Below are 22812 nucleotides of genomic sequence, written 5' to 3'. Positions count from 1 at the left end.
CATAAACACGGCAATACTGCATAGTTATTCGACATAAGTGAGCAAACAGCCGCCAAGGTGGCTCAGTAGTTATGGGGCTCGACAGCTGACCGGAAAAATGTGGGTGCGATCCCGGCCTCGGCGTTCGCATTTCGATGGAGGCGATATGCTAGAGGCCCGTGCGCTCTGCAATATCAGTGCAGGTTAAAGAACCCAAGGTGGTAGAAATTATCCGGAGCCCCCCACTACGGCGTTTTTTGAGTGCCTTTGTGACGTAGCCTTTGAGACGTTGAACCCCAGAAAACAAAAAAATAAGATACCGAAGGAAAAAGCGCGGTTCTTTCCAGCTTCGCATTGCACCTTGGGAAAATTAGCTGTGGTCACCGCGAAAAACCATTTTTTTAACAGTGATTCATCATGGATATAGCCTTATGAAATGCAATGTAAAGCAGCGCAAAAACTTATGTAAACGAAATTGACGAGGAGCCTTGTAAATCGAACAGATATTGCACTCAGCTAGATGTCGTTTATAAAAAACAAATCAGCGGTTATTAGTCAGGAAAGTAGTAACGTATACACATATGCTGGACACCCTAACCGCGACATCAGCCAAGACTTGGCAAGCGAAACGGCAAGAGAGAAAGGGCCCCTGCATAAGAAGTTTGCAATATGTTATTCATGTTTCAATATGTTATTCATGTGTTCTGTAACACACGTGGCCGCCCACATCGTATGCGTGTCGTCTGCATTTTGTGTTCAATCTATATACGACTTCAGCGGCTTAGGCTGAATTCTGCGAAGCTGTCATAGAAGCCAAGGGCCTTAGTCCCTGAACCAAGGCGATCGCTACTTGGTTTTGCTTGTGTCCTTAAAGCAGGCTCACGACTCGCGGCCGAATGTTATACAAAACTGAAATTGCTGTTTAGGTGCCCTAGTGAAGAATGAATTAGAGTATGACATTCAGTTGAAAGGCGTCGTGTTAAAGCTGTGTATAATAAGGGCATGAAATGCAGCTTGCTTCGAATTATCTCACAGCACACCTAGGCATGAAGATTATTTCCTGCATGTAGGCAAGTTAACTCAGGTATAGCAGCGAAACAAAATAAGCGACATGCTTTAGACATAATCTACTAGTCCGTGTTCTTGAAACTTATGACATGGAAATTTTGGTTTACGCAAGGACTTGTGCTGCTGCAGAGTTTTTATATTTCGTATGCCGCTTTCATTTTGATGGGAAAGCGATATACACGATAAAGACCTATGATAGCGACTTCAGATCACAGTATGCATGGATTATCTCGGCATGAAATTTTTTTTTATTCAACTCATCACAGCCGTGCGCTACTTACGAGGCGACATTGCGCTACAGCATGAACTTCTGGTTAGTCGTTGGTAAACCTGCTCAGGCGTCAAAGGATTTTCCGTGTTGTTCTGCGGTGTGGCCGAGGTTTTGTGCTAGGTTTGTGTGCTCCGTTCCTGTTTTCCTGCACAGCCAACTTAAGAGCTCACACCTAGTGAATTGCTAGGCCATTGCTCCGCCTCGGTAAATATCGCTGAGTCCTTCATTTTAGTTCCGCTGCCGTTATGATACTAACAGACCTGGCAACACTGCCTTACGACCTCAGTCGGTTTGACCCAGAAGCACTGCTCCGTTATCTAAAAGTGAGTGTACCGTGGCTTTCGGGCTTCAAGACATCGCCCGTCGAAGACGCCGTCAGCGAAATCTGCGATGCTGTCCTCGACGTGGATTCGGAAGAAGACCGCTTGGGACGTGTAGCCGAACTGTACTGCCGGCTGCTGCCGCGGAAGATACTATCCTCCTGGCAACTGTATGGACTGAACGCCACTGCAGGACTGGCTCTGGACTGCCCGACATTGCTCGAGCACATCGCTGCAGCCCTTCGTGTCCCGGACTACGGAGTGAAGCTCGCGTGGCACATGCTCGAAGGGGTGTTCTATGCTGCACTGCTCACCGAAGACAACGAGTCGTGGCCCTCCAAGCACACGGTGATATGCGTGGTCCTATGGTGCGGACTACCGCTACTGGCGGTCCATGCGGTTGGAGCAAGCATCGAGCGTCGCTTTCAGGTTGCTCTGAACATTGCTCTGATTAGCTACCCGGCTGTTCCCCTTGATGGAATTTACGAAGACCTAGACGCAGCGTTTTGCGCTGGACGCAGAACACTAGTCTATTTTTGTGAAAGACTGAATGGGAAGACGCGGTATGGTGATGCGCTACCATCTCCGAATGCAGACAAGGATCAGGCGACCGGACGCGACGATCGCCCACATTGCGGTAAGGTATCTTACTTTACTAGGATTTGGTTTTCTTTCTTCAGACGGTGTCATTTTTCAGCCGAGTAAAATACTCCGCTGCCACGGTCTGGCTTTGTGAAATGGCTTCACTCCGTAGCAGTGACGTACAAACTGCCTTACATTGATTCATACCTGATGAAATTAACCAAAGTAAGCCTCGGAACCACTCTGGCCCGTTCACGTGTAGGAATCAAAAATCAGATTAAACGCCTGAAAATGAACCTGACAGCAAATTGTCGATGAATTAATCACTCTTTATTTCTTCTGCAGAAAAGCAGAGGAAGGCACAAGAAAAAAAGACTAGCTTGCTTACCTTCTGGAAATGAAGTTAAAACGTTAAAAGTTAAAAGGAGCACGCGATTGAGCTGACGTCGAGACGTGGGCTTGTTGCTTCCCGTTTGCACAGCTTCCGCTCAGCAAATATAAAGGAAAGGTGAACGAGTCAAGCACAGATAGTCTGGCACCACAAGTCAAGCGCTGTTTGTGTCCATCTAGTTTGCCGTTTCCTTGTATTTTGATGCGCTGCACCTATGCAAATCGGAACTATTTAATGTTTTAAGGTATTACGGGCGACTGCATTTGTACGATAATTTTAAGCTTCTTTTTTGCACTCAAAGCTGGTTTCGAACGAACACAAGAAATGGTGTTACCCTAAATAGTCTTATCAGTTCGGGGAATATTACGGCACATTTTCAATCTGTGTAAAAAAAAGAAAGCAAAACGGAGCATATTGTGTTTTGGAGAATGGCAGGAAAGTTGCCCTGTAGTTGTGATAGCGTGCCGGGAGGGAACGAGATTGCTGACGCGCTCTAGTCTTCCGAAAAAAAGGGTCCATACTGCGGAGAAGAAAGTGTTAGCTATCTACTGCTGTTCGGCTTGTATTTTCTGTTTTGGTAGGTTAGTCACCTAGGGAATCCATATCTTCAACGGGTTTCCAGTCACCTGCTTCTCACTAATGCAAAGAATGTTGTGCCGTGGTGTGCTTGCACTTTCACGGACAATGCTCACGGGAAGCGAATTGGGAAAAAAATACTTTTGCAATGTCCCGCTGTCCAGTAGAGTGGTAGGTGTTGCGCCACATATAGAATGCGTGGCCCGTCGTGCTTCAATAATTTCCGATGGTCTGCTTCGCCTCTCCTCACAGGTTTTTTTTTCTTAAAACGCACATCATAAACTTCTCTTGATTTCTGTACACTTAGCTCACTTCTGTGTCACTGTTACTTTCCCTGTCCCCGTGATATCTTTTTTCTGCATGCGGCTGCCTCCACAGAAATTGCAGCCCCTGTACCCCCCCTTTTTAATCTCATCTGTACATCTAATTTTCTGCCGCCCCCTGTTACACTTGCCTTCTCCCGCAACATAGTCCGTTACTCTTCAGGAGCATCGGTTATTTTGCCTTCGCAATACATGCCCTGCCCAAGCCCATTTCTTCCTCTTGATTTCGACTAGGATGCCATGAAACCGCGTTTGTTCCCTCACCCACTCCGCCCGCTTCCGATCTCTTAACGTTACACCTGTCATTTTTCTTTCCATAGCTCGCTGCGTTGTCCTTAACTTAGGCTGAACCCTTTTGTTAGGGAAGCGGCGCGCACGCAAAATTTAGTTTAACTTCTGGACAGCCTAAGTTTCCCAGGTAATAGTGCATGTGAATCGGAAAGTTGCTGTTGTGTGCAAGACTGATATTGCGTCGCTATTCAGTAGCCTCGAAAGCCATGGCACCCTTCCCTTTCAATGATATGACGCCACGTGGAGTATAAATTTCACATTCTACGGCAACGGCTACCCGTGCACATGAACCAAAGTGTCTCGCGAAGATTAATTGTGCACCACCGTTTGCGGCACTTTAAAAGCAGCGTCTGTTGTTTTCCGGTGGCAGGCACATGGGAGGTGCTCGGACCAATACCACCGACCTTGTCTTGTTCGTTAGGTGCTTGCACTGACATCCACTTTATAATTGCTTCCGATGTCCAGCTGCTAGTGAATGAAGCAATCTGTTTTTCGGCGAAAGCAAGTTACATAAGATAATTACGTTACGTAACTTCAAGAAGGTGTTAGTAAAATGTTGATGAATCATAATCTCGATAGACTTTATTGTGTTATTAGGCTTCGTGACTGATAACTAAGGAAGATGTAATTTTACAGTTTGTCCTAACTAAACACCACAGAAACCCATATAGAAAAAAAAGCGGTACAGGTGTTTCATAAAATAACAAACGAAAGCGCCTATGCTGTCGGGAACATATTCTGTTCAGCTCAGCCGAGTGCGTTGAGCACCTCGCCACCTATCGTGTGGAGACCAGAAAGACACGAGTAGTTCATAAATGGCTGCAAGAAAACATTAGCATAGCAATTACGAAACGAGTATATGGAACAAAGGGAAGCTGGAAAGACGGTAGGATTAGGCGTCTTGTTTCGTTCTTCTTTGATGGCTAAACCGTTTTAGCGAAGCTAAAAATGATGCCAGCACCAAATATTGTCTACTGCGTTTTTCCTGGGTTAACTGGAGAGCCATGGGAGAGGGATTTGCCCTGCAGTGGACGCACTCAGGCTCATGATGATGCGTCTTTCATGGAACATTCGGCTTTGACCGCGGGCTCTAATTACTGCAGGCAGTCACTCTGCAACTCGGCGTAGGCAGACTGCCAAGTACTTCTCAACAGAGATGTTAAAAGTAGTACTGGCTATCCGCGCATCCAATATAGTTTGAAGTTGAAAAACCTGAATAAAGATTTTCTTAACACACCCTCTTCGGCGCTAATGCATTGTTGCTACTAATGCTTTCAAAAAGCATGTGTCGGAGTGCATTCTTTAGTGGGGTCAATTCTATGGCTCTCTGGCTATGTGAATGGTGCTCCAGAAGTAAAAGATGCAATTTAGCAGGTAAAATGTAATTTAAAAACTTTCCTGCTACACGAATAAAACCGACCACATCCGTGTAGAAAAGTTCTCTGTGATCACAGTTTAGAGCTGAACGGCGGTGGAATCCATCCTCTGTCACTGCGTACCGCATTTCGCTTGTGGAAACAACCTGGTCTCTGGGACATTTGTGTGCTTTTTTGTGCGACGATTTCAAGTCAGCGCCTCTATAGATACTGTGATTTAAAAAAAATCTATCAGTTTGTTCCCACTGTCCCCTTACGAACAGTCCTTTCTGCAGAGATAGCTGCATAATCGTCTTTTGAGAAAAGGTGGTGTCCACACAGCACCAGGTGGTAATCGAAAACTTCTGTATTTGCCGGCTACCCCGACACGCTAACCCCTCTGGCCCTGAGAAACATAGGATTAGGAGACGGCGCTGAGCAAGATGCCGGTACCGGTCCTATCCCTTCACGATGAACCAAACGTCTGTGATTATGAATTTTTCTTCCCTGTTAAGAGTTACACTAATTTCTTGATATTTGAAGGATTAAACACCGAAAAATCATTTCACGCAGGTCCCGACACGCTGCTTCAGAGGGATAGTTGCGATACTTACTTTTTCCGGAACGATCCGGACGCCCACCCGCAGGAGATGCCAAGAGCAAAGAGGCCTTGCTGCATCTGCCCGTTCGACAAAGCCAGAAGGTGAGAAAGAACTTGTGTACTCGAACGGGTAAAGTTGTGGAAAAAGGAGAGGACCGTCAACTGAGGTTTGCATCGTACGCAAACAACATCTTACGTAATGCCTACCCAGGATAGAGCAGTGAGCGGGGCTTCTGACGACGTCTGCTGTGGTGTCGTCCTCATATAGTAGTGCACACCCAGTCGACATTATATCGAACACAGACGCAAAAGTCAAGTTAAACACATTATCCGTTGAAGCCTGGACATGTTTGCTATAATGCTCTATAACCACGCCATTTGTAAAGCTCCGGTTTCGAACTTAACATTTTATCATGTAAGTAGGTTAGCTAATGAGACGCCGCGTGAGGGCGGAAAGAGGAGATAATAACGTGACATCACTGGCGACATTTTTTTTTGAACAGCGCGAAGTTTCAACGGTTCAGGACGAATAATGTGTATCTAAGCCGTTTTACGTGCGTGTGACTTCTGCCTGTGCCCCACGTACGCCAAAGTGTTGGCTGCGGTGGATTAAAGGCTTACTCTCTATATAAACCGCCTAACTTGGTTTTTAAAATTTCTGAATTTAAAATACTGCCACTTCATGGTTTAATCAATCAGCAAAGCTCTTTTAGCATAATTATGTTACTTCTTCAGTTCCAAGCTGCCGCGGTGGCTCAGTTGTTATTGCATTCGGCTGCTGACCCGAAAGATGGGGTTCGATCCCGGCCGCGGCGGCTGAATTTCGATGGAAGCGAAATTCTAGAGGCCCATGTAGTGTGCGATGTCAGTGCATGTTAAAGAACCAAAGGTGGTCGAAATTTCCGGAGCCCTTCACTACTGTGTCCCTCATAGCCTGAGTCACTTTGTGCCGTTAAACCCCCATAAGCCCAAAAATCCAAGTTCCAGGCCTCCGCAGTGGCTCAGTGTTTATGGCACTCAGCTGCTTACCCGAAAAACGTGGGTGTGATCCCGGCCGTGGAGGTCGAATTTAGATGGAGGCGAAATCAAAGAGGCCCATGTACTGTGCGATTTTAGTGCACGTTAAAGAACCCCAGGTGGAAAAAATTTCCGAAGCCCTTCACTACGGCGTCCCTCACATCCTGGGTCGCATTGAGACACAACCCAACATTAACCGCATAACCCAAACCTTCTGTTCCAGTGATTTTATTGATACATAACTGCGTCAATAAAAGTACCAGATTGTCAACCTTGCTACAAGCCGTGACTTCGAGAGAGAGAGAGAGAGAGAACAACTTTTATTTAGAAAGCCTGCAGAGTCGGTTAGGCTCCCTCCAAGCAGGGAGGACAAGCTTTTACCGCGACGCGGCCACTACGTCAATCTCGTGCGTTGTGCTGCTTGAGGTCTTGTTACGTCCCTCGCTACTTCCGTGGGTTCGAGAGGGCCGCCGCCCCCTTCCTGGGGGTGCCGCCCCCCTCTCCTCGGTTTCGCTCGGTCGCTGCCTCGCGAGAGCTGCCGAGACCTGCTGGACGGCCTTGAGTTGTGTCTTATGATCACAGCTCCTCGTTGCAGCCTCTAGCTGCGGCGGGATCGTCGTCTTCTCGCTGGCTTCGCGCGGATTTACGCTACAGTCCCAAAGGATGTGAGCCGCGGTGGCTCTCTCCTTCGCGCACAGTCTGCATATGTCACTCGCGTACACACTCGGACACACGTGCTTAGCTATAGCACCGGGGTGAGCAGGGACCCCGTCTGTAACTGGCCGTGACTTCCACGTAGTTTATATTTCTGCCAGAGGTAGCATGACAGTATGCTAACGTAATGGTCTCTGCGCCCTCAGACCGCCGTAGTTAGAAGCATGGTCCCTGTTGGTACTCGTGCAAGTTACGTGCTCGAAAAGATCTGGGTGGTCTAGCATTAGAAGGTGCACGAATGAACTCCGCCATCTGCAGGAAGAAACCACGAAACTGTGACGCTGAGCTACGAAGCCAAAGCTTCTGTCGAATGAAAGCCCGATCCGTTAATTCTGCTTCAAATGGGATACGCATTGCGCCAGACCCTTCAGTCAGTCAGTGCATGCTATTTGTATTGCATGGAAGAAAAACTTCAATTTTCGGAATTCTTAAGCGTCAGGTAAACCCTTTTTTAATAAAGAGAACTGTAGCAAAAGGCGACAATGCACTAGGCCTTTTTGGTTGAAGGTACGTTTTAGTTTGCGCAGGTGCGTGTCTTCTTCGTTATATTTCAGTCGTCAGTTCTATTGGCGGCTTACGTGTTGCATATAGTTTTAATGAATCATCGAAGATTGAAAACATTCCACCCGTATGAGAGCATTTGCTGGAGCCTAAAGCTCATTCCGTCCACAGCTTGTCTACAAACTGACTGATCTCCCGCCCCATCTTAACCCTTTTTGGTTAAAATTGTATTATTTGGCATTGTAGCCTCGTTCTGCGCTTCGCCGCTGTATAAGCTCGCAAGTCGTAATACTTTTCTCTTGCAGTTACGCCGTCAACGAATCGGTAAAAGCTGGCGAAGACTTGACGCCACTCGACTGCACAGTTCGCATGGAAGACTGCAATGAAGTAGCACTGTTTAGCGATTCCTCCAAAAGTCCCTCGACGACGCACCACAAGAATGGGCACATCGGATTCAGTGAGGAACGGTCAACATCGCCGACGCTGCAAGCAACGATGGACTTGGAAGTCCCAATGGGTTTATTGTGCTTGGTATGCGGGAAGACCTTCTCCAAAACGACTGCCCTCAAGCAGCACTTCAAAATCCACTGCGAAGACACACCTCATACCTGCACTAAAGAAATGGCTGACTTTGACGAAAGAACCGCGCAAGGAAACGGTGACCACATAGACCACTGAATCCTTGTGCCTCTTTTAACTGACGACCAGTTGTTACTGCATGCGCCTTGCTTTAAATATAGAGACTAAGGGAGTGTAATTGCACCCCGAAATATATCTTTATGAAGTGAGTTTTTCTGATGCAGCAGCTTCTACTGGATACGAGTTAGTTGCTTTTATTCCTGTCTTAGAGAGCGATATAACATTACCCGAGGAAAATTGCTGTCATGACTCGAAGCCACGTGCACTGTAAGTACTTTCGGAACTCTCCCTTTGTGCATATCTGGTAGCCCACTACACCTTGAACCTAGAAATAAGCCCTATAGGTAAGAACGATGCCATCGTCAGTTGACGTGAACCGCCGAAGTGCAGTGTTATTTAGTAATCCTAGCGTCTAATAATGAGTAGCCTGGTTGTTCTGGCCTAAGGTTCAGCTTGCGCACCTTAGACTGGGCGCAATTTTTGTTCAAAAAGAAATTTGCTGAAAAAAAAGTGAAAATAAGGGCTGTATTTAGTGGCCTGATGATAACCACGAATGGGGAACTCCCAAGAAAGGGATGCGAAAGTTAATATACAGTAAGAAAGCTTCTTGTTGTCACTAAACTAGGCGCGGAACACATGACAATAGCTGGTCTTTGGGGTGGCTGGGTGCATGGCCCCTGTTAGACTCTGAAGCTGTGTACTTTTAACACAATGACGAGAATGATGTAATTGTAGGCCGACTGTCAAGCACATAGAGATGTCACTAATAAGGCTCAATGAAGCGGCTAACTTTTAAATTAGTTTTCTTTTTGCTCCTAATAAAGTACTTTTTCGTGCATATGGGCTGTGTTGTTACTTTCGTCAGGCTGCCTCCCAGCAGCCTCATGCGTAGACTGCTCTTTGGAGGTTCATGATGAAGTACTGGTTTGCCCGAATGCTGAACAAAGCTACAAAACTGTTTAGGGTAGTGTAAAGCACTTTAAAGCGTTCTTCCTCCGAATCCGTCGTAGCATATTGACTAAGCCTTTTGTATTTTTCTAATATCAGATTTAATCGATTCTAATGAGCTGCTTTCTTCCGGAAGAAAAGGCTACTAATGACATGAGCGTTAAAATTGAGTACGAAAAAGAAACTACGCCAGCAACACCTTACTGTCATTTTCATCACGAAAATAGCGCCATCGTGCTTCTTGCGCATCGAAATTAGCGATATCAGCTACAGCACTCGTGGATACCGAAGGGCCTTACTAGTCATCTAAGCCTCCCGTCGCCAAGGTGTCCACCTCGACTTGAGCCAGCTTCAAAACGCCGGTTGCTACGACGCGCCGAGCTCACTTCGACGCCCGATGTTAAAAAAAGGTGATCATGAGTGCGCAGGGTTTCTACGCACACACTGGCGCAGCTGGGCAGGACCGCGCCGAACTCGCGACCGCCGCCAACGTTCCCGTGCAGGGCGCGCAAGTGTATTGGCGTTCTGCAAGTCTCCTAGCGCGCCAGCGCCGCCTGAGCTCCCGTCGAAAGTTTTTGGAGTCCACATCAGTAATATTTAATAGGCAAACTAGAGCGCATTTAAAACTTACCAGTACGATTTGTATACTCAAACTTTTCCAGACATTCCAGCGTATCTAACTTAGTTCACAAAGCAGATCTTCACAGCTTGGCACAGCGTAGAACTACATAGACTAAAAGTTCTGTTCTTACTTTATCACAGTAAATTGAACATGTCAACAGAAGTGTACCTACAGGAGCCATTTCGTCACTCTTCTAGAACCAACCATGAGAAAGCAATTCGTCAACCCATAAGCCATATTACGCCCATAAATAGTCTTTGTTTCCATGGGCTATATCTAGCTGGAATAAACTACCCTCGACTGCTATAAACTGCAACTCAGATGAATCATTGATAGGGGATGTCAATAGCATTGATTTATCAATCAATAATGCCACGGTGATAAAGCTATAGTACTGACACTCATTCCGTACTTTTTGTAACGATAATTGTTTACGTGCTGAACCCGCTATTTTCGATTCCCTGATTGGCATCATTACCAACACGATGCCGCTATGATGATGGATTCTTATTTTGTATTATATAAGTACCTGACTTGTTCCCCTGTATTGTCTTCTTTGTATCCACTCCTGCATGGGCCCGAGAAGGGCCTGCAGTATTTGTAAATAAAATAAATAAATAAATAAATAAATAAATAAATAAATAAATAAACCAGCCATGATGATATCGGGGCGCAGCTATCTAGCTCGCTGCCAAGCCTGCACTGCGGACGCTGACGAGGGCAAGAAGGAACGGGTTAAGAAAGCGAGCGCTGTACAATAAGTTATTGTGTATGGAGCCAAGTGACAACAGAGTGGGCTCTCATGCGTACTTCTTATCAAGTTATGATTTTTTTTTCTTTTGCAGTGGGTAGCGCTATTTTTTCGAACAACTTGAGACCTTGAATGTGAGCAGCCCGTCCGCCAAATTCACCAGAAAAGAATATGCCTATCTGGTGTCAAAGCAAGTATGACTGTGTGTGACTAAGCTCTTTTGTTTGGCTGATTGACAGGACTGAAACACAGAGTAGTGTACATTTTCACGGTGTACTCGTGTGATGCGAATGGTAGAGTAGCCTTAGTACCAGGAGTGACGAGGCACAAAAGAACCGGATTTGAAAAAAATGTTTTATCTGATTGACCAGAAGCAGCCTTTCCTTTCATAGCCTTTTCCGTCTGAATAATAAAACAGTTGAAAGTTTAGCGCTCGTTCTGTTCGTCTTGTCTCTGTGCCTGTCCTAAGTTGTTCGTCAAAGTTAGCGCTACCAACTGCAAAACATTTTATGCCAACTAGCCCCAGTCGTCTGCTTATTGAAGTGTAAAAATCTCGTGCACGATACAATCTAATTCATCATGCGCTTTTTTATGACTGAAAAAATTGTGCAAGTTATACTAGAGGGAGCGTCAGAATCCTGTAAATACGGAATTTAAGACATACAGCGCAGGCAGTTGAGAAAGGAACCAGAGTAAAAAAATAAACGATTCATAATAACTGAGGCACGTGCCTCGAATGGTAATATTAACTTGAATGCACTGTTGCTTCCGGTTCGTGGAAGAGCAAACTCTAAAATGAACAGATGATATAATCGGCCGTCGCAATCAAAAAGGAGTGTCGTCACTGCTTCTGGTCAATCAGATAAAACATATTTTTTTCAAATCCGGTTCTTATGTGCCTCGTCACTCCTGGTACTAAGGCTACTCTACCATTCGCATCACACGAGTACATCGCGAAAAGGTACACTACTCTGTGTTTCAGTCCTGTCAATCAGCCGAACAAAAGAGCTAAGCGTAAAACCTGAAAATGGTAGATTACCACTGGAATAAAACGTTCGGGTGCTTCCTGAACGGTGCGGTTTTTGAGCGGTGACACAACGTTTTTTTATTTTTAATTAAGGAAGCACCTTTAAATCATCGTGATCTATTGGCTATGTTTACCCTGCAGTGTACGCTAAATTTCAACCAGCTGGTTCTCATTTTGTCGGCAACGCCTTTCTTCAAAATACCCATTAGAGAAAAACGGTGAACGCGTAGTTTTGCATCTGCTCGCTACAAAAACATTTTTCGGCAGGCTCTACTGTAGCCAGGATAGCGTGTTAAAATTTTCTTTCGTCAGCACTGAGCATCGTGCGGGATAATGACAGAGTTGAACGGCTGGATAATTTTTTATGTAATTTTACGTGTTTTATTTTCAATCGCTGGACTACTCTGTTTGTTTTTTTTTGCGCATGCCTGGTTGTTCTCTGTAGCATTCTGCAACTGAAACAACGTGAAGGTTACAACGGACATATTAAGAAGCACTTCAGAGAGACGCAGACATCTACTGTGAAATGAAGTTTATTTAAGAAGACGACTCAAAATTCTTTGCTTAATCACACCGCTGCGATAGCTGGCACTTGCCCTGGCTTGCCTGTTTTCTTTATCATTCCAGTTATAATAAATATTATAGCGTTTTCCAAAAAATGCAACAACTGCCATCTGACCACTTAGCACAATATACTCTCATTTTACACCACAGCTGGTAGCGCCGACGTCTCAGCTGTTCGTGCACTTCAGTGCGTATACTTTGGTTTGGTTTGATTTGGTTTATTGGGGTTTAACGTCCCAAAGCAACTCGGGCTATGAGGGACGCCGTAGTGAAGGGCTCCGGAAATTTCGACCATGTGGGGTTCTTTAACACGCACCGACATCGCACAGCACACGGGACTCTAGAATTTCGCCTTCATCGAAATTCGGCCGCCGTGGCTGGGATCGAACCCGCGTCTTACGGGTCAGCAGCCGGGCGCCATAACCACTGAGCCACCGCGGCGGACGCGAATACTGTCCAGCTACACAACATATGACGAACAGGTGCAAAAGACATGGCATAAAAAATAATTACGATGTAGTTTATTCTAGCCGTTGCTAATTTTGCGTTGTTAATGCTATATTAGACATCTGTTACCGTCTTGGAGCTTTATTTCAGCTCCGCGGATTACACTAAGACTACCTGCCGTAATGGTCTAGTAATCTGTCAGTTGAGCGCTTCTGTCGTTAACGCTTTGTAGGGATGCACCTAATCGAAGCCAGGCGCCTGTTACTGCAGAGGTGTGAGCATATTTTGGCGAATCCGCTTCATTCCTACAACATAATAACCGATCACAGTAACGGACTGCGAAATCTGGTGCGGTACCTCCGAGGACATTAAGAAACCTGTTTTCGAAGAAGACCAAGAAGCATATATCTTAACTGAAGCATTACAGCTGTGTCCAGAGAAAAAAAAAGCTAAGCACCTTGAAGGTAGCTCTGGGATGGCCTAGTGCTTTTAGAATCCGCCTCGCATTCGGAAGGGGCTGATTACGATCTCTAGCGCCTCGCAGTGTTTACAGGTTTCCAATGTGTGCCGGCTTCCCCTGGCCAGGTGGTCGTCTCCTCTGGGACGATGTGCTTGAGAAAGTGATCATGGCCCCACCTTGTCTAAAGAAAATTACCCTCTGATATTACCTTGTGAAAATCACCCTTTGCGCAAAGATGTCCTTGAGACGTTAACACCAAATTATCATCATCAAAACTCATGAAAGTGTCTTTTGTGACAAACTTCGGAATTTTCACCACTGTGTTGCGGTTGCAGTGCTCTCAGATTAGAACTCGGAGTAGTATAGACAGGAGCGCCTACTCTGGCGCGCCGCAATCCATTAGACAAGTGCGATATTGGTATAAGAACGCCCACCGCGCGTGCGGCGCTAAGCGTTGCGCTCTACTCTCTCGCTAAGCTCCCCTCCACCAAATAACAAAAAGGAAGCAGCAAACGCCTTGACCAGGAATTGCAACAAAAAGCCGCCCAAAAAAGAAATCTCATCGGATCTTTTAACCTTGGGCGAAATTGTGACCTTGCTTTGCAGATTTTTGTTTATTTCCTTAAACATGCATGGATTAACAAGTGTAGCACGCTGCTACTGGCAGCCTTTCACGCCCTTCGTGGTCGGTAGGGGAACCCACTGAAGACATTAAGGAGAATGAGAAAGAAAAGGCGTTAGACCTGGTTGCTAGAATATCCGCCTACTGCTAGGCTGTATACATGTCCGAGGAGCAAATGCTGCCAACAGATCCATCACTGCTTCAAACCCACCGCTACCGGACTGCTGTTAAGTAGTTTTCTCTAGAGGGGCAAGTCAGTGATTCAGGTAAATCTTTCGCCCTAATAGATCGGCATATGTTATATGCAAAAAACCTCTCAGCCTTCTTAACCACATTCTCAAAGCAAAAAATGTGATGGCATTACTATTGCCAGCTATGGTGCCTATAATGAACGTCCAATGTTCTCGCGATTTCCTCGCCAAAACTCCGCTTGAAACCGGTTCCGTTGCCCTTATATGGTATGCATTAGTCGCCTTCTTCCCGACTGTTTCGGTACCTTCGATGGGATTTTATATTAGGATTATCATAATCCGACCTTCTAATCCACCCGAATTCATTTTCTGGGGCGGACTGCTCCCTACATTTTTGTGGTCCTTTGGAATTTTTCAGCTATATAATTTTGGGCGTATTCAGGGCTTCAAAATTGGCAGTGCATTGTGGTTAGTCCACTGGCGGTAACGTAATTGAGAACGTCACGACCTTCTCAATCGCAATCATAGGTGGCGGGAAGTCGTCATACTGTTATTTTATTTTATTTTATTATACGCCAACACACGAGTTTGCGATAGCCGCAGATACGTGCTCAATGACTTGTTAAGACCAGGGAAAAACCACTTGCTGGCTTTTAATTGAAGCAAAAGTGGCCTAGTAGTGCTATCATCGTTAACCAGTGCTTTTGCGCTCGGTGGATTCGGCTTCGTGGTGTGCACGTCCTAGTCTTGGTACTGTTGCATCCTCTTTTCGGTTTTGCAACATTTCATGTGCGCATACTCAGGCGACTGACGATTCCGTTCTGTTGCTTCCGGCAGTTCACTTCATTGCGGCAGTTGTTCTGTTAAGTGCTTCTTAGGAGTACCCATTTTCTCTGTCACGGTAGCGAGCGGCTGAGTCACCACACGTCATGGGCCGCGCACCATGAGCACGCGCCACCTAGACCTCAAATATCGATCGATCAATCAATCAATCAATCAATCAATCAATCAATCAATCAATCAATCAATCAATCAATCAATCAATCAATCAATCAATCAATCAATCAAAGACTATCAAAGCTAAATGCGTCGCTTTCCAATGTGCTTATATCGTTCGTCCGTCTTTCCATTTCAACCTAGGTTTTTAAAAAAAAGGAATAATAGCGCTCTAAAAACTATCACGAACGTTCAACCATCAGGTCTTCTCATACGTGCATTTTATATCCTGTGCGATCAATAAGTCGGGGGTAATTAATCCCTAACAACTTTGCACCTTTCCACCAGATTACTTCAATGCCATTGTTTGGCGCGTGTTTAAACAGCACACTGCGAAGTGCAGACTTTATTTTTTACGCAGCGCGTTTACGAAACGGAGCACTCCACGTGCAATTGAGTCACGCGCGCTTAACTCTTTCCATGCACACTGGTAATGAATTCAAAATGCGCAACGGGCAATAAACGTCACTAGGAGTGACATCACTGGCACTTTGACTCGTCCGACTTGAGGCAGGAGTAACAGGAGAGCGCGAGGAAAAAAAACGGACCATGATTAGATAAACTCGAGAGCCGAATGCAATTGGCTTAATAGTGTTTTTTTTATGCAAGTGATAAAAATACAGGAGGGCACTTAAACCCTTCCTTTAAGGGAATGACGCGATAGCATTATGAGTTATGCCTTTAGATGCGAAATTTGTCGTTCTCTACTTTACATTAATAGATCACTGGGAGTCCTTTTACCGCTCCTGGCGCAGTTGTGAAGCATTTAAGCACTGCGCGACTGCCCTGCTGTGGCTGGTGCTGCTACCGGCATGGGGCTTTCTGGGACCCCGGTTGCTCTTCCCGGGCAACATCTCGCGACCAATCTTTAATTGTTCTGCCGCTCGGTTGGTCTTTTTCTCACAATCAAATGGACAGGTTCTGATGCTGTCACAAGGTGATGTTACCTAGACGGCCATCCTACCTCCTAGGTTGCTTCTCTGGGTGTTTTTCGTGGATTTGTTGCTCACGGCAAGCACGCCGGCTTTTGTTCGACGCAGAACCCTTAAATCTATCACGTTAATATAGAGTACATCGAACGTTTCTGCTTTAGTTGCCGAATGCACGCACCTCGCGAGTGATTCTGCTCGCTACTTTACGCCCACGGCCCCGCTGCTATGGCTCAGTGGTTGCAGTGCACGGCTGCTGATTCTCAGGATGCGATTTCGATCCTGTTCGCGGCGTCCTCATTTAAATGGAACCGCTACACACAGCTCGTCAGAGTAATGCGCAATGTCAGTCCGCTTTTACGCCAGGTAGTTGAAAATATTCCATAGAGCTTCACCAAGTTGTATCTCGAAACCCATGCTGTTTAGGACTTTAAACCCCATATAGCAATAGTATACCAATTAACGGTCACGATTTATAATGTGGCGTTTTTAGGAACGGAGCCGACACACATGTCTCGTTGAAAATGTAACTTCGTTGGAAATATGGGAAAAAAGTGTGGGCGTTCTCCCTAGATCTGTCCCTGATCCCGTTGAATGTAAATAAAGATCCCGCCTTTTGAGCTGGAGAAAAGAAGTGGTACGCCTGAAGAAGGGTTCTGAAAAAGTCTCCTTAAGTGTACGCATACATTTGTGTAGATGTATATGAGAAGAGACTGTCTTATAACTGTTGCAGTTTGTCCGAAACACATGTCTATCGCTAAGTGAAAATATTATGTGTCATCCAGAGCCGTCATTCACATTTTGGTACACCTCCTTTAAAACAGCAATCATCCGTGGAAAAACGCTTCGAAGAAGCGAATGATGCTTGAGTTAAAGGAAAATACGTTGGTCAGGTCCCGTAAACCTTCTTTATTCGCCTCGAAACATCGGCCTAAATGCTTCATACTGCAGTGCCACTACAGTGTGAATGCTGTAAGAGTGCTCAAGTGAAGCTACCAATCGTTTTTAATAAAAACAATTATACGACAGGACGCCAATTTTTTCTTTCACGAAGGGGGAGTATTCAACATGTTGAGCACCACGAAATTTCTTCGGAGCGAAGATTATCCGAGGCACGCAGTTGTTGCCTGGATTATTTCATCGTATACTGAGCTGTGCAAAATCTAACGTGGCAACGATCTGTGAAGTTGAACAACAGAATTTCGCAAAACATACGCAGAAAGCTGGTGAAGAACTCAAAATGAAAGCCTATATATGATAGGTGCAGTTTTTATTTGCTGTAGTTTCTTAACAGAGGAGTATATCCATCTCTGCAGCGGGCGTGCTCTTCGAAAGAGTGCGGCGATTCCGGAAAAATAAGTTTAAATTAGAACAAGCGTATGCTCCATCAAAAGGCGTTCCCAGCAGTTCTTCAGTATACTTAGAGTGCAGAACGAAAATACACCCACAAAAAATCCATACCTCTGGGTGACGGGTAGATTTTCGTTAGTTGGTAATTGAAGCACTTCCACACTAGTGCTCTCAAACCAGATCGCCTTTTAGGGCTTGTTTTACCAACCGATAAGCAAAACAATCAGCTGCCTTGATTGTAAATCAGTCTAAAGCCACTCCTCGAATTCCAGGGGCGCGAGGCTTTAATCCCTGCGGTAAAGTAATTTTCTGCAGTTGCAATAAAATCGTCTTTCAAAGGCATTGAAAACTTCCTCAAAGTAAAACAGCTGATTCCGGTTTGAGAAAAGACCGCGAGCAGGCAGACATTGCTTAAATGGGTGCGGTCACACTAGAACAGCTGAATGAACCAGCAGCAATTTCAGTTGCCCTACCCGAAAAAAATGCGGCTCCGTAGTGCAGTGCTGGTGCGCGTTGGAGCGTTCTAGACGAGTGTGCGGCCGACTGTACACGAGGTGATGGGTTTAGCTCCTGATCCTCCTCCCTCAACTGAGGGTATGGGACAGGGGAGGTCTGGGTGAGGTAGTCTCATTCTGTTGGACAATAAATGTTTTTCACTTCACTTCACTTAGCTCAGACATATCCTCCGCTCCTATAAAATGTTAATCAACAGGATTGCATTGCATATCGCAAACAAATTTATCTAAACGCGGTTGTAGGAGCTGCACAAGTGAGAGTCGAAATATGGGGAGTAGCGAAGACATGGTTTTCATCCATCCTTGAATTTTGAAGAGGTACTAAACAAGATGAGGTGAAACTACTATGATGACCTGAATTACAGAATCAGCCTACACCTCAAAAGAGAACGGGGGAAATTTGTTAGCAGGAAGAAAAAAGCGACGCATCAATAAGTCGGAAGAGTTGTGCATTCTAGCGTTCGAGAAATGATATCACGCGTGAAGCGAGGAAGACAAGAATAGCGTAAATGCCAGCCTTAATAACAAAAAGAATGAGACACCAAAGTAACGGCATAGGTTACCTAGAATAGATGCAATGTCTGGAAAAAATATCTCTGTGTTAATGTTCTATTTCACCTTCTGTCTTCTATTTTAGAAACCAACTTCCTTAGAGGTTTCAAATATAGGGAATCTGAAAGCCCAGATACCACTTAACTTTAATATGTTTTGGGGGTAAAGAAGAAATATGTGAGCGTAGGCTCGTGCGGTTATTTGGGAAGAAGATGAAGAAGACCAAACTGGCTGGGCGTTCAGCTGGCGTCTTTGTTTTGCTCTAGCTGCCACTGAACAGCCCGACGCACGCACAATAAGGGTAGAATCTATTGAACTGCGACGCCTCCTCGTCCTCACGCTGGCCTTGGTGGCCAGCGGTCAGGAAAGCGAAAGCCATGCTCGCCATTGGCGAAACTACCTCAACGGCATCCTGGCCCAGCTCGCCCAGGTGGGTTAGGCTGAATTCTCGCTTTTGCCTCTACGTCTTTGTACTGTAAACGCTGTTTCGCTTCTGCTTTCAACTAAGTGCATACACGGGGTATGATGTGCATGGACAAGTACGTTTCCAGGGTATTAAATCGTACTCATAATTGTATAATTAACATTCGGTGGGAACTCTGGGCAACTGCGTTGTTTCTAGAATGGATGAGTTAGAAGAGTATTTAACCTTAACTTGACAGCTGCATACAATAAAATTGCGAGCGCTGTGGTTAACCGGGTACACCCAGAATGACTGCACAAGGAATATTTTCAAACTTGAAAAAGTTTTAAAAAAGAAAACTGCAGAGATTAACTTCTGCATAGTCTACATTAGAAGCATGGAAGGTCATCATAAATAGCTTACTTTTATATGACACTCAGCTTTTGAGGCTTTTGCCAAGGTGGTATCAGTGGAAAGGGTACTTCCTTAGGTTCGCTAAGGAGCTGCTGAGTAGTGGAAAATTGTGAATAGGGCGAATTTCCGCCCATAGGAATCACCCAGGCCCGACCAAAGACACGAGCTCTGGAAGCAGCTACTCTCGGGTCGGGTCCGGTCTTTCCTGGTCGGCGAGGACGAAGACGTGGCCGATGAAGCGGACGTCGGCGCCGTGGACGACTACTACCACTTCAACTACGACGGTGAGCTGCCTCTCAAGTTGGACGATGGCGTGGCTAATGGGGACCAGCTAAGCGATGCCTGGAGGAAGCAGGTGGAGGACACCCTGCTCGCGCCGCCAGCCCTCGTCCAGCGTCATCGGCACACGACCAAGGCGGCGTCTCCCGTGGAGGTCTTCTCACCCTACCAACATACCACAACCCGACGCACGACAAAGGTGAGCCAATCAAGCGTAGAAAGTTGGGCTAGTTGGTTGGTAGTACTATTATGATACATTCCAGCGGCTAAAAAGACACGGACGAAGGTAGACGAGACAGGACGAACGCCGGACGAACGCGTTCGTCCTGTCTCGTCTACCTTCGTCCGTGTCTTTTTAGCCGCTGGAATGTATCATAATAGTGAGCCAATCGCCAGGCGTGGCACTGTGAAAAAATTATTAATTTTGCTCAGTGGCCCAACTGCACGAGATTTTTCTCCTATTTTCGCAAAAGAGCTAAACCGAATCGGAGGTTGATCCTCAGATTTAGCGCGAAAGCGTCAGTATCGGATGCGGCGTCGGCGTCGTTGCTCGTGAGAGAAAAATCCACGAAAAATTCCCAGAGGACAAAGCAGTAGGCACCTAGGTCACCGGCCTTCTGATGTCATCAAACCTGCCCACCAGATTGTGCACAAACTGCCCGCCGCGGCAGGTGGCAGTCAGTTAATGACTGGTATCGAGAGGTTCCTCGAGAAGAACAACCTGCGTCTCACTAGCCCCATCGGGGCAAGCACCTGCCATCGCAGGCACTGACGCATGACTTAACCGCTGCAACACTGGGACAGGAGGAGTGTGAGGACTCCCAATGATAATTTATTTTGAAGTAGAGAAGGACATTAACCCAATAACATCATTCCGTCATACCCTTAAAGTGGAGCATGAGTGTGTCCTCGAGGTTTCTGTCTATGCACAGGGAAGCCTAATCAGTGTTATACTGATAGTGGTAAGATTATTCAGCTCAAAATGCGTAGAAGTAAATAGAAGACAATTATCCACGCGAATAAAGTGGATTGTTAGAAACACCAGAATAATTTTCACGACTGTACTTAGCTATATCTTTTCTTAGCAATGAAGAGAAAGATACAGTGGAGTAGCGTCCGTCACTGTGATTCTTCCCAAAGTTCGGGCGCACGATGGTGCGGCTGGTCGCCCGGGGTGTTGCTCTCGCTGCGGTACCTTATTTTCTTCTCAAGTACAGCTTTTGCAAGCTGTCGAAGCTTCTTGAGACTAGGAGTGCAATTCAAATTGACCCTAGTTTTAAAATAAACTTTTTAGTGATGCAAAATTTCATTCTAGGTTCCGTAGTGGAGTGCTCGGGAACAATTTCGACCACATGGGGACGGAGCCCTCCACTGCAGCACTCCTTTCTTCATTTATTCATCACTCCCCCCTTTAACCCTTCTTTACGGCGTGCTTCGGCTGTCAACTGAGAGACGTGGGACAGTTACTGCACCATTTCATTTCCTCAGAAAATAACCACCGAGTCATCGCGGCGGCTAAAACTTGAACTTGATATAAATTTTAAGCTCCAAAAGCAAAAAGTGAAAGAGCCATCCACACTTACGGATTCGGTTTCATCAGCTGTGCATAGGAGCTCCTAGTAATTGTTATCGTTGTAACAAATAAATTTGCAATAGACAATGCACCAGAAGTAATAAGTGAGTAATTGCTCATTGACGTCCACCCTAGCGCAGCCATACGGCTACAAGGGAAAACTATACGACTTTCTATGCTTTCAGCTTTAATCAACGTACCATCAGACTCGTCACCCTCGACGGGCGCAATGCTGCAGAAAAATTTTCTAAGAAACGGTTGTTTCGCACTTGAGACCAGTGCGCACAATCCACGGTCGATCTCAAACAGATTACCAGCGTTTTGAAAAAAGAACGCAAAATATACGGAAAAAAAACCATGGGGCGCAAGCCCAGGCAGATGGTCTACCGGCCATTGTTTGTGCTGTGAGTTTCTTTGGATTGTCGCCGTGTTTTACTCTTTTACTCAGTGTGCATAATTGTTGCCCAAAAACTCGACACGGTGCTGTATATAGGTTGTGGAGGTGGGCCACTTCGGGCCCAATCGTGAGACTGAATCTCATAAATCAACACGCCTGATTATAGAGCTTCAGAATCATTTCTTCTGATTTATGACAGTTGCATATTGTGCACTTTGTCAGCTTCCAAATCGACTAGGGCGGCCCAATTTGATTGTGCCTCATAGTTGACTGCCATCTAATGTAATCCATCACATATGCTGCTCTCGCTCGTTTTACAATGCGTGAATGTTTATGTACCGCTTCCCATATTTTGTACACTTCAAGCCTCAATGCTCCATTTGTCTTCAACGAAGAACTGTTATTTCTTTTTCTCCCTGGCTTACTTATTGCAGGTATTGAGTACAGGTTCGACTGAGTCTCGGCACCTGGGCCAGTTCTTAGACATCATCAACGCCCACGGCGCTCGGAATCTGCGCGAACCCTCTCCCCAGGCTCCCCTGATCTGTCGTTGTTCGCCAGGAAAGAACGGCAGCAACAACGGCAGCAGTGACGTCGTAGTGGCCGAGCCGATGACGACGTCTACGACGACATCGCCGCAGCCTCCGCTGCTCCTTGTTGTGCCTGGACTGATGGTGGCGCCACGAGATGGACCCTTCGCCGTCGTACTTGAAAACAAGGGTACCAACGTGAGCGGTCCGCCGCCGCAGTCAGAACAGATGGTTTCGTCGACGTCTGCTCCGATGCCAGAGGTCAAGCTGAGAAGACATCGACTGAGATTTGTGTTGCTTCTCGTGGTGTTTGTTGTGGCACTGTCAGCGTCGCTGGCCTATCACATGCGCTCGTACCTCGCCAAGTACAAGCGAGAATACGAGATAATTAGAAATGCTCAGTTTCTTTGACGTGCAGCGCACGGGAAGACTATTGCTACTCTCTTCTGCTTTGCGTTTCGCTCTAAAATAGAGAAGTTATTGTCTGTCGCAGCATTCGTGCTTGCGCCAGTAGTGCAGTTTGGTAATATTTTGTTTACGCTGTAATTGACAGCTTCAGCCATTTATGTTTGAGTGTTCGCGAGAAAGTTTTGCGTTTATTTTTAGCTCGTATT

General features: G+C 45.9%; 1 protein-coding gene across 1 annotated transcript; it reads left to right on the top strand.

Annotated features, from left to right (window-relative positions):
* Positions 1-1563: 1563 nt before the first annotated feature.
* LOC149328884 (uncharacterized) lies at positions 1564-22609 on the top strand. The gene is made up of 5 exons (XM_089559127.1): positions 1564-2006; positions 8295-8446; positions 18869-19032; positions 19556-19897; positions 22103-22609. Exons 1-5 carry the CDS (start codon positions 1564-1566, stop codon positions 22607-22609), a joined length of 1608 nt encoding a protein of 535 aa, XP_089415253.1.
* Positions 22610-22812: the final 203 nt, after the last annotated feature.

Source organism: Amblyomma mixtum, chromosome 9, assembly GCF_055824585.1.
Source record: "Amblyomma mixtum isolate Tamu chromosome 9, ASM5582458v1, whole genome shotgun sequence".
NCBI lineage: Eukaryota > Metazoa > Arthropoda > Arachnida > Ixodida > Ixodidae > Amblyomma > Amblyomma mixtum.
The sequence above is the reverse complement of the archived record's forward strand: the minus strand, read 5'-3'. Positions and strand labels throughout refer to the sequence as shown.